This window comes from Amblyomma maculatum, chromosome 1 (genome assembly GCF_055883805.1).
Source record: "Amblyomma maculatum isolate TAMU_Amacu chromosome 1, ASM5588380v1, whole genome shotgun sequence".
In the NCBI taxonomy this organism is placed as follows: Eukaryota; Metazoa; Arthropoda; class Arachnida; order Ixodida; family Ixodidae; genus Amblyomma; species Amblyomma maculatum.
The window spans coordinates 303,465,167-303,477,413 of record NC_139344.1 but is presented as its reverse complement, the minus strand read 5'-3'; the positions used below and the strand labels follow the sequence as shown (position 1 = coordinate 303,477,413).

At 48.0% G+C, this 12,247-nt stretch overlaps 1 protein-coding gene across 1 annotated transcript in view; it reads right to left on the bottom strand.

Annotated features, from left to right (window-relative positions):
- Positions 1-12,247, bottom strand: part of sli (slit guidance ligand) — a 793,209-nt gene that overhangs the window by 101,239 nt on the left and 679,723 nt on the right. Inside the window, exons 25-28 of the mRNA XM_084583167.1 lie at positions 9,745-9,816; positions 9,608-9,679; positions 8,984-9,055; positions 7,327-7,490 (exon numbers count right to left, since the gene is read on the bottom strand). Of these exons, the coding sequence (XP_084439293.1) occupies positions 7,327-7,490; positions 8,984-9,055; positions 9,608-9,679; positions 9,745-9,816 (380 nt within the window). The remainder of the gene's footprint in view (positions 1-7,326; positions 7,491-8,983; positions 9,056-9,607; positions 9,680-9,744; positions 9,817-12,247) is intronic.

The window sequence follows — 12,247 nt, the reverse complement described above, 5'->3', positions numbered from 1 at the left end:
ATATCCACGTCATCTATCGATCTGGAAGCAAGCACGCCGACGCTGATGCCCTTTCCCGTTCACCGCTTCCTAACGACTCGACGGCTGGCCTCGTTTGTGCCTACGATATGTCGCCGCTCATCATTACCAACATGAAATCTGAGCAGCAGAAGGATCCATGGATATCCTCCCTCTTAACATTCCTGTCTACGCCCGCAGAGCTGTCTCCGTCACGTGCACTTCGTCGTCAGGCCCACCACTTCGCCACTCGTGATGGACTTTTATACCGCCGCAATTACCACCCTACAGGGCGAAAGTGGCTTCTCGTGATTCCGCGACATCTCCGTGCTGAAATCTCCGCCTCTTTCCACGCCGATCCCCAATGCGGCCATGCAGGTGTCATGAGAACCTATTCTCGACTGCGTATGAGATATTACTGCCGCGGTATGTACCGCTTCATTCGTCAATACATCCGATCCTGTACCGCCTGCCAACGTCGCAAGAATCCACCCCCTCAGCCAGCCGCTCCGTTGCAGCCATTGCCTTGCCCCAGCTGCCCTTTTGACCGTGTCGGTATCGATCTGTATGGCCCGCTTCCGACCACTTCGGCTAACAATCGCTGGGTCATCGTAGCCGTTGACCACCTAACCCGTTACGTGGAAACATCGGCCTTGCAGTCTGCCACCGCACGGGATGTTGCTTCGTTCATTCTGCATCGCCTCGTTCTTCGTCACGGCGCACCGAAAGAAATGATCAGTGACCGCGGACGTGCGTTTCTTTCCGACACTGTCGAAGCCCTCCTCAAACAGTGCCAGATCATTTACCGAGCACCACAGCGTATCACCCCCAAGCGAACGGCATGACTCAGCGATTTATTCGCACTCTTAGTGACATGCTAGCCATGTACGTTGATAGCGCTCACTCTAATTGGGACCAAGTGCTGCCGTTCGTAACGCATGCCTACAATACGGCTACGCAGACTACGACTGGGTTCTCCCCCTTCTTTCTTTTATATGGTCGTGAACCCACGCCCACCATGGATACTATCCTGCCCTACCACCCCGACGCTTCAGAGACCACTCTACTGTCTGAAGCGCACACATTTGCCGAAGAATGCCGACAATTGGCGCGCTCCTTCACAACGGAGAACCAGGCTCAACAAAAGCATAACCGGGACCCTACAAATCCAGCGCCTTCATATCCCTCAGGCGCCCTCGTTAGGCTCTGGGTGCCTTCCTCAGCACCCGGCCTCTCATCCAAACTCCTATCGCGCTATCATGGACCTTACCGCATTCTCGAACAATCTTCTCCCGTCAATTACGTAGTAGAGCCCTTGAACCCATCTCCAGATCATCGCCGCCGCGGCCGAGAAACTGTACATGTCGACCGCCTCAAGCCGTATTATGATCCCCCTACCCTTTCCTCACCATGAGTCGCCAGGATGGCTCCTTTTCCGCCGGGGGGTATTGTAGTAATCCCGATCGCCATCAGCTCGCGCGCCAACCCGAAGAGGTAGACGAAGTGGAGCCGGAGCCTTGTTGATACTGCCCTGTTGGTTCGAACGCTACCCCCGTCGCTTTGGTTTGCGGACGTTGCATACGGTCTTGGTGCTCCAATAAACACCTTACAAAACATATAGACAAGAAAATTCCCGTCGAAAATGCCGGACACCAGCCTCATCAAGAAAGCAGACGACAAAATCGCAATGCTTGCCACACCGGTTGCGGCAAGATTACCGCAACGGTGCTGCCCGCTAGAGGCCCTACGCCCTAGTCATCGCTAGGCCTGAATGATTTCGCACCGAGGCAGCAGTGGAAATAATCAATTGCCTATTCGTGGCCTTGCTCTAATTTCGATTGTGTCATAAATTGTGTTACAGTAATCGGAAGGTGTAAATTAGCAACTAGCGCTCCTACGGGGCTGTGAGCAGAAAATGGTTGCTGTCATTTTGAACTTCATTTTTGAACGAATGTCATTCAATGGAAATTACATTAAATTTGCCATGTGGCGGGGGTATTAAACTACACCCCTGAACTATCTCTTCAAACAGATGTTTGCATGTACTGTGCGACACCACGAACCACGCGTAGCATCGCCATGTCTGAGAGGATCGTGGTGGTTGTGTGTTTTGCCCCTCGGCAACACACCGTTTTGGCCACGCTACCCATCCGGCCTGACGACCGGAGGAAATTGACAGCGCTTTTTCCTATCATTCCATTTTTTGCTTACCTATCCGCTTTCTCACGACTTTCCTGTCTTCTACTTTCTTGATAATATTTCCTTTTTGTCGGCTGGCTACTGTAAATCTTGTGTGCGCTAACCTACCTTGGTTACTCCGTATTTGGTAATAGCACTGATGTACAGCTGGCGTAAAGCCAAATTTATGTCAATCTACGTCCCCTGGTTAGGCTTATTGGTGGGTGGCTGGCATCAGTGCCGAACTAGCATACTTGTGGCTCATTCCTCCTCCCGAAAGTCTGATCGTCGCCCTAAAAGGGTACGCACAGAATATTTGTTTTATGGCTCCAGCAAACCAGAATCCTTAAAAAGTAGCCCCGCGCTCATGTTGGGGTTCTGTTGAGCAGACTCAACATGCCGTCTTGAATCAATGTTGATATCATACAGGGCGGGCAGAATATTGAGGCAATTTCAAGGGAAAAGTGGCCACTGTGCTGTTGAAATTGAAATTCCATGTTGAAATTATTGGGCTGATTCAACACACGAATACCTTCTCTAGCTAAAAAGAATAAATTAACGACCGTCTGCTAAAGCAATTATCAGGGCGTTCAACACTGATTCAGCCTATATCTCGGTAGTATCTGCAGTATCTAGACGTGGGGCATTAGACACGCGATGCTGCGCACATGAACACATTAAAAACTCATACACTCTGAAGTATTACGCATACGCACCAACACTCCCAGGTTAGAAAGCATGGGGCAATTTGACACAGGAAACTATAATAGAGAGTAACTTCGAGACCGGCGCTTTTTCACATACGTGATATCTCAAGTCCATCTATATATTGTTACGGGATAGAACGACACTCAGAAGACAGACGCATACGGGGTAGGATCACACTCAGGAGACAGACGCATACGAGGTAGGGTCACAGTGAGGAGACAGTCACTCGCACACCACTGGCTTCATCGTTCTCCACCCTCTCTCTTCCACGGGCTTGCACCGTGCGCTGACACGACGCTTCCTTCTCTTCCACGCCGTTACATCTTTCCCCCAGGGCAAGGGGGAAAATAAGGGAAAGTCCAATGAATGTCCGAGTAGGCCAGGGCACGGCTGTCTCAAGTGATGCCGTACGCATATTCTAGCTTCACGCAGTGCTCACACCAATGTGCAAACTTGATCTGGTCGACCACCTGGTGGAAGTTTGACGGTTTGACCTTCAAGAAATTCAGCTGGGCGATGATCCCCATGTCCGCAATTTTCACTTCGGTCAGCGTGGACGCCATGTCTGGCTCGAAGTTTGGCTCCTTGAGCTCGTCCTCACCCTCCTTGCTCGACGAGAAGCCATCAGCCTTGGTCTCCACCTTCGCGGACTCATCTCTCTGCTCACCCTCGCCGCCTCTGCCCTCCGCCGCTCTGGTTTCATTATTTACCTCTCCGTCCACTCCTTCCGTTTGCGTGGGTGCCTCTAGCTCAGCCGCAAGGTTGTACTTGTCTACGTTAAGAGTTGGTTCTTGCTGCCTGGTATCCCCATCGAGTGCCTGGTCTATGTCGTCGCATGAAACCTTCCCTGCAACCACAAGGGCGAAAATCAAAAGCCTATTCCAGCCTTCAACTTGAACATCAAGATTTTCTAGACGCTTCGCTCTGTTGACACCGCTTTACCCTGCCGAAAGTTTGTCGTGGTGAGCTGCTGCAAGCCCTTGACGTCCACAGCGGAGGAACCTGTTGTGTCGGCCGGGGCGGCCGCTAGTAAGGAGAGCTGGGGTCACTCACGCTGTTCCATAACCAAGAGTCGATAAAGCCGTTTATTGGCGGGACACGGTATATATACAGACAAGGTGGCGTCACACACACAAATCCAAACACAAGTACAAGACAATCCACAGAACCCTAACAAGAACTAACTGAAACAGAAACAAGCCCTGAAAGACATAAATCACAATATAACATACTCCCTTCCTTGGGAGAAAAAGATTGACAGATACATTGATTCGGAAAAGTACACTAGCAATAAAGATTCGCTTGACACGGAACATGTAAGAATTTTTTTTAAAGCAGTGAACACAAGCAAGAAAACATACACATTCTCTGTCTACACGCAAAAGAACTAATGTGCATTCAAACAGAGGCGGGAGCAACGTTGTCCGCCGGGCGTTCATTGATCTTGGCTCCGGCGTTAGGGGCAATCGGAACTCGAAATTATGCGCAGGGCGAAGACTTCAAAAATGTTTTTTTCATTATCAAGCCACTTTTAACAAAGAAAGACTGTAAGCCAATAGGGCTTACAGTCTTTTTGGGCCTCTGTGGGGATTCTGAATGTGGACTTGGCACGGGCTGCAGGCCGATGTTCCCTGGAGAAGAGGCTCAGTGGTCAGTGAAAGTTTATGTTCTGGCTGTCACCATACTGGACGCTGGCATTTGGAGGCACTGACCACTGCTAAAAAAATGCACCATTGGGTGAAGACTGTATCACCACACACTGAAGGGGATAACGCACGTTCTGCGGAGACTCGCAGAGGAGATCGAGGAAACATATGCTGTCCGGACATGGTAGAAAAACTACAGTTATTGTTCTAGTTGGAGACTAGTTGTAGATGGCACTGGGAGACTCGAGTGCATAAGAGCTTGTGTATGGTCCCTGGTGTGTTACGAAAGTGACACCAAAAACAAGTCTAACTCTTCTGGTTCTTGAAAGCTGGATTGTTGGCTCTTGGCGAGCTTCGATGCATTTCACACCTTTCCATCTTGTCCTTGTTGCTCAATGATTTGTTGTGGCTTGAAGAAGGCTCTGTAAGTCTTGAAATGGATTATTGGTTTGCGAACTCCCACATGATCTTCAACTTGGAATGATGGAGGCTTCGCAGCACGCCTCTTGTCTGTATATTCCTTGATGTAGGCTTGCTTCTGTGTGACCCTCTCTCTAGGACAGTTCTTTATAGCATTTTCAATTTGTCCATCTATCGCAGGCCACCAAAACCTTTCCCTGAGACGTGCCTTAGAGTGGACAATCACTTGATGGGATTCATGAGCTGTAGCAATCAGCTGATCAGTCAACGAAATGGGGTCTACAATTCTGTCAGATTGATAAAAGAGACCATCAATGATGAGAGTTCATCCCTTTAAAGGGAAAAAAAGACAAGTTTCAAAGGCAATTTATTAGCTATCGGCCGACTGGAAAGGACAAACCGTTGCACTTCCTGAAGACAAGCGTCTCCTATGAGGTCTGTCTTAAACTCCTGACCTGTGAAACAAGCTGGCTCAATTTAAGCGATTAACTCTTCTCTGTCATCTGACATTCTGTCAGGAACTAGCACTGACACTCAAGAAAGTGCATCTGCCACCTGGTTGTTAGATCCCTTGTGGTACCGAACATCAAGGTTATAGCAAAATAATTTATTGTACCATCTTACAATTCGAAGCGGTCGTTGACCGGCGCCCTGACTTGAAAGCAATGAAACTAAAGCTTGATGGTCCGCCCGCAACGTGAATGGACGACCCCATAAGTAGACATGCCACCGTTAACATGCCCAAAGATGCATGCGATTGCTTCTCTCTCACCAAATGAATACATTAGCTCTGTAGGAGACAAGGTACGAGATGCGAAGGCTACCGTTTAGAGTCCATGAGAAGCCACTTGCTGTAGGATTTCTCCCAGCTCTACATCCGAAGCATCGGTAGTCACAACAGTGGGCAAATAGGGATCAAACATTTGCAAGACAGGTGCAGAAGCTAAGAAAAGTTTCACTTTGTTGAAACTTTCGCGCACTTCATTTGACAAAATGAAAGGGTTATTCTTGCGTAGGAGAGCTCTTATAGGCTCTACTACAGTAGCTAGAGATGGAATGAACTTTGCATAGTATTCTGTCAGATTGTGGTAACCGTCGTAGTTTGGCAACTACAGGTTGCACGTTCGGACGCACTTTCACTTCCTGTTGGAACCACTTCGTCTGAAAAGAGTGTCGGAAACTCTGTCACTGAGGTGGAAGGAATTTTTTCGACGAGATTTGCCGCCGTCTGAAAGCGCTGCAACGTTGCTCCCATAATAAATAAATTGAGAGCTCGATTGGCATCCAAGCCCATAAGTGTAGTACCCTAAGAAAAGAATAGAAACAGTTCTGTCATGATACTGGACTGGTGCAGTGGAACATCCTAGCCAATTATTGGGAGATTTGGAATAATCAGTGAGTGTTACACGAAGTGCTTCAAGTAGTTGAAAGGTTGAAAAGTACGCTGAAAAAGTACTGTTATCAATGATAGAAACAGCAGACCGAGAATCAGATAGGAAAGACAAAGTGACCTCTGCCACTTGCAACTGGATATGAATGCCAGACCTTCGGTCCTTGTCAAAGACGTAAACACTGCTGGCCAATTTTTTTTTCTGCCCAAGGTTCTCCTTGAGTTTCTGCGACCGAAAGTCCGCTGACAAGAGACGGTGTTTTTTCTTGTTCTGATGCTTGGTTATTACTTGGCGACTGCGCAGGCGCTCCACCGCTTGGGGAAACGAGGCCACTAGTTCGCGGGGCGCAAGCGAACCCTCCGGTATGTAATAGCGAAAGCTTTAGAGAACCGCTCGCAGCGCCATTTCGATTGAGATGTAAAGTAGCACATAATAATAACAGCATAGCCTGCATTAGTACGTAATAATAACAAAGTGTCATGCTAAAATGAATACTCGTTAACATTTGATTTTGTCATTAATACAAAAGTGTTTGAATTTACCACGCATTCGGACGCCTAGATGTCTGCACTTGTGCTCCGCAAAAGCCCGATATATGTAGGTCAAGTTTAGAACTGCTCAGGCACTGATTGGCTGTGCGACATGTTGATATGCACTAAAACAGTCGGGCACCTCACGCCAGGCAGCTGGTGCTGTGATTAGGTGAACAAAATTTCCCTCCACTATGGCAGCCCTCATAGTCGCTTAGGGAACCCCATAAACCACCAGGTAACGTGGTAGCTCACGAAGGAATTTTAATATCTGCGAGATAATACAGGCACTAATTAAGGAGGTAACGATTAATGCTTGAAGACGGAGCTTAAGTGTCCCTATAGTTTTTCGTTCCCTTGGGCAGTGATATCAGCGCCGTCGAACATATTCGCTAAAATTGCGCGCACACTCGAGGAGTAGGCATTTCGGTATGCCACACAGGCAGCAGGGCTCACCGGCACACACGAAATGGTTGGATGGCGCTGTGAGTACCAGCTTGTCCTTCATGTTGCTCGGCTCGGAGCAACGCGCGATGCCCGGCTCAATGTAGTCTTTCTTGATCCAATCCGATAGCCACTGGAGATTGCAGTCACAGTAGAGCGGGTTGGCGCCTAGGGCTCTGCACGAACGAAGCGGGGGAAGTAAAGCCCAAGGTTGGCCGATCTTCTAACAGCTGCCACGGAGAATTTAAAATGAGCTTGGGCTAGTGTATGTGTGGTTTTCGCATTGTCACAGCTCATGTTAACTACGCAGGGGTAGTACGAACAGTTAGGAAAACCAGTCAACAGCCCTTGAAATATATTATAATAAACTCACGTAGTTTGTTTTGTGTGTTTCAGCAGACATACTGGTGCGGACAAAAGTAAACGGAGCACGCAGTCTTCTAAAATTTTTCAAGCATCACATAATTGAAACTAACACTCGTCGTATGTTCGAACCGGTACTAGACGCCAATGCCCTTTCACTTGGACAAATATTGTGTTCTTATCTCCCTTCCAGAAGGTATGATTTTAATTTGAACGGAAAAGCGCGCTCCGTTTACTTATGTCCGCACCTGTACACTCGTTTTCCGTGCGCGAAAATTTGGCACTATTTCCTTGACGTGTCAGCGCACCATGGAAAGCACTTGTGCCACGGGAAAGTCTGTTCCACCGTTAATGGTATCATAAGTATGCTTTTTATATTTTCAGAAGCATCTTACATCTCTGCACAAAATGACACAGCATTTTTCTGCCATGGCAGTGATACACACTGCACAATAGAGAGGTGACATTTCGGACCACAGGGATTGTACCAAACATTAGAACAGAATGCTTTCAAAATAGAATATTACACAAGACGTCGGCGTCGTGCAAGCAGTACTGGACGCTCGCTTGCGTGAATAAAGCGAGAATACATATTTCAGCAAGTAGTACATGCGGCCGTGTCCACAAATTGCTGAGATGTGACCTCTCTATTACAAGAACTGAGCATTGAGGCACTGCTTACGCTGAGCGGATTTGCTGCCAGCGGGGCCGCCACAGGGCATGCGCAGGGCGCTGAAGCAGCCAACGGGTTCGCGGCGCTGCACGCTCACCCGATCATCTAGTCACATCAGCGGAGCGAGCATAGCGAGCGAGCGTCGACTGAGCCTAACATGGCGGCCACCAAGGCGAAGGTTGGCGCGTCGGCTGCATCGAGCACGGACGTAGAGGAAGCACGCCTGCAAGCGAGTACCGCGCAAGATCTTTGCCTTCTGCGGGTAGTGGCGGTGACAAGGCCGTTCGGAGACGCCCAGAAGTGGGTCAACATTTTCACGAACGTTAAACGGACGGTGAGTAGAGCTCAATGTATAAAGGTTGCGTTCACCACAGTGGTGTCGACACTTATCGGTTACCCGAGGAGCCAAGACGCGAAGAGCATGGAAAAAGTGTTTTAGATCGTCATGCACATATTGCGCTCAGGCTCACATGCTTACGGGTCAGTATAGCGTTCCGCTGGATCGGGCACTGTAGACTGCGCTAGAACTCTCTACTCGCACTCCTGTTGATGGATCCCAGCTGTGAAATGCGTAAACCCGCTCAGATAAAGATTGCACTGTCTCTAGCCAAGTGCATACAAGGCTGCACTCACATATGCGTGATAGACTGCAGGTCCCGAAAAGTGCCCTCTGGTATCATGGACACGTCGTTGCCATGCAGAGACCTGTGAAGAGCGGCGCCATGCATTTGTAACTTTCAGACCATGGCGATAAACAGGCTAAAAAGAGGAAACATGTACAAAGCTCCGTGGTTTGCAGAACAACACTGGATTCATGATGTCACGATTGCTCTTTTTAAGCAGGTTATAACGAATTATGGTTTAAGAAATGTCTGTGCACATGCCGTGCGTATCTGTGGCGCGCCCCAGCCGGGCCAATATACGCGCAGAGCCAAACGCTCCATCTTAATTGCTCGCATCAGAAGCCTGCATGGAACGTCGCTGCTTATAACTGCACCCGTCGCTAGTGAGCAAGTATAGTGCGCTGCGGCACCAGAGGTGCGCTTAACTGCGTATTACTTCCTTGATCATCGCATACGACCGAAAGAGCTATGCGAACACCGATAGCTCCGTGAAAAAGCCACGACGAGGGTATTGCTTCTCTGCTTGTTTGCGCCTCGACAGACTGAGTCTGCGTGGTACAAATCAATGCCATTAAAGGGTTATAAAATTAAGAAATGGGGAATTTCGTGCTGCAATAAGCCACAAAATACTCACAGAATTCGTAGAGACTTGAGGCCGGAGAAGCTGTCAACTTGAATGCACTGCAGTTTGTTGTAACTGAGGATTCTGGACAAAACCCGAAGTACATTAATGAAATATCTTACGAAGGAACGTATCAAGAAAAAACTCACAGCGTGGAAAGCTTGGAGAGGTTCGAGAAGATGTTGTTCGGCAAGATGGATATCTGATTGTTGCTGAGGTCTCTGAAATGAATAACACAAAGAATGTAAATCCATTAATATCCAGCTAAGTTTGCTACGCAGAAAAAGGCTTCCACAATCAAAGCAATAACTAAGTCGTTCCTCTCATGTAAGATAAGCTGAACGCTATTTGGTATGCTGAACTCAGGCGACCCGGCCTATTCCCTTCTCACGCACATCAATGGCTCGTGAGCTGGCAGCAAAAACAGCGAAATTCCTTCAGCTAGAGAAGGTGCTGAGTTGTAGTTATCTTCCCTGCGTTACTGCCCTGAATGAAAACACTGCGAAAATACTGCTGGTCGCTGCAGAGTTTTGAAAGTTGATGCGCAGGCACGACTCGACCTACGGGCACTACCGGTGATGTGAAAATGCATCAGCACCAATTCTTCGAAGATGCCAAAATAACAAAATGCACGAAAGCATACCATACTACTGTCAAAGCTACAAATTGGTCGGCGCAGCCATCAGCGCCAGCAGGTATGTATCGGCGGCGTGCCAACCGACGGCCACGCCACTGGTGGCGGAGTTGATAAGTACATCCGTTAGTGGACCCGGCCGCGTCGTCTGCTAGCCGTGTATTGCTACGCGGCCGTCGCGTCATGTGATCGTTTTTCTAAGGCATTTGCACCGTTGCATAAACAGCATCCGCTGCCAATGCACTGTGACACAAACTACGGGGCATCTCCAGAAATAGTTTTTGTCATAACTAATTGTTATAAAGCTATAAAAAAAACGAGCCGGAGATTGTATTTACTCGTGCCAGCTCGACAAGTAATACGACCGAAAGCGTACTGTTTTAGTTGGCGTTAGCAAGGCACTTGTTATTCCTGTCTCATGTTTCGATATGAAAGCCCTTGAAACAACATCGGTGTGTTATCGGGAATTTTTTGACGATAGCTACCATTCGTGTTTAGGTACGGGAAAGAAAATATTTTGGTTACTGCGTAAACCCGCAACAGTTAACTTATTTAGTGCAGTGCTGCATATTTTTGTTACTTTTAATTTTTCTTGAGTGCCAAGTAAAGGTGGATGAGTTCAGATACATTATTCGACGAATGAAAAACTGTGCTCAAAGTGCATTGTACATGCTTTCAATTGCCTATATAAGCAATGCTTGTTGAGAGCTGTGTCTCTGAATATTTTTGCGGTATTCACCTAAGCGCATAAGCTTTACGAAGCGCTGAATTTATCGAAGGTTGTCTCACTTGATCGCCTTTAACCCATTCTCACTATTTGAAACAGGTCATCATCACGGCTAAATCCGTTTAATTAAGCTTTAAGTGCAGAATCAGTAGGTATACTCCGCTGTTTCGCAAACGCGAATCATCCGCCACCATAATAGTAAAAAGAAGCACAAGAAAATGCAGCGCCTGATTTATAGGTTGCAGCTGTCCGGCCATGGAAACACAACGTCACGAGGAGAGACCCTCGCCGCGCCTTTGGGACCATAACTTTCGCCCCTATATGCTATGAATTAAGCATGGCTATGACACGTTTTCTTGGCAATGGGCGCAAAGGTAGGGAGGCGTGGCCTTTAAACGTGTCGCTCCGCCATGTAGTTCGAGCGCGCGGCTTCCGGCCTACATAGACGTTGCAGATCATTTCTTTCGTTTGCTTCGACAGCCAGCGTCTCTTGAACTTGATTCAAATCTTGTCTGGTGAAAACGCTTCAAGTCGTTGCGGAGTGAACGAACCAGAACCGGAACGACCCGAACAGGCGGCAGTCACCATCTTGTCTGCAAAGTCGGGGCGTCTCTAAAACCCGCGACAGATATCACAGAAGAAAACCTGGTGGAACCAAGAAAAGTGTTTTAGGCATAACAGCTTCATTTAGGAAAATCAGTTCTGTTATAAAAAATATACGTAAATAACTAGCGCTATGATTTCAATTTGTTTTTACATAAACAACTCATGTAACTTGGGACTATATTCAGCTGCGTAGGAAAATGGTGCGTTTTGGCTCTGTAGCTTTGGCTTCATTGCCAAGAAAAGGTGTCCCCGAGTATAGTACCTACGAGAGAAAGCTATGACTGTAGCCGGAATTTCTCCAATAATACCGCGTTTTTATATTGTATAAATACACGAATGTAAAGGCCCTGCATCTGTCACATTTTCTTTGGACACCTGACCGCGCCGTAAGCGAAGGTAAGAAGGTGGTAGTGAAAGTGGAAAGAGGTGCCGTAGTGCAGGGGTGCGGAATCATTCCGACCAGCTGGGCGTCGTGCACTAACATCGCACAGCACCTCCATGGAAACGGTCGCGTTCGAACCCCGGCACTCCGGAACGGGCGTCTGAACCACTGCGACACGCGGCGTGGCACATATTTGTTTCTGTGAGCTAGGTTTGGGGCATGTGCAAGATATTTTTCGGTAGACACATGCACTTAATCAGGTGAAAGTCCCCTTTTTTAAAGTCAAGTGGCTGGATGTTTGGG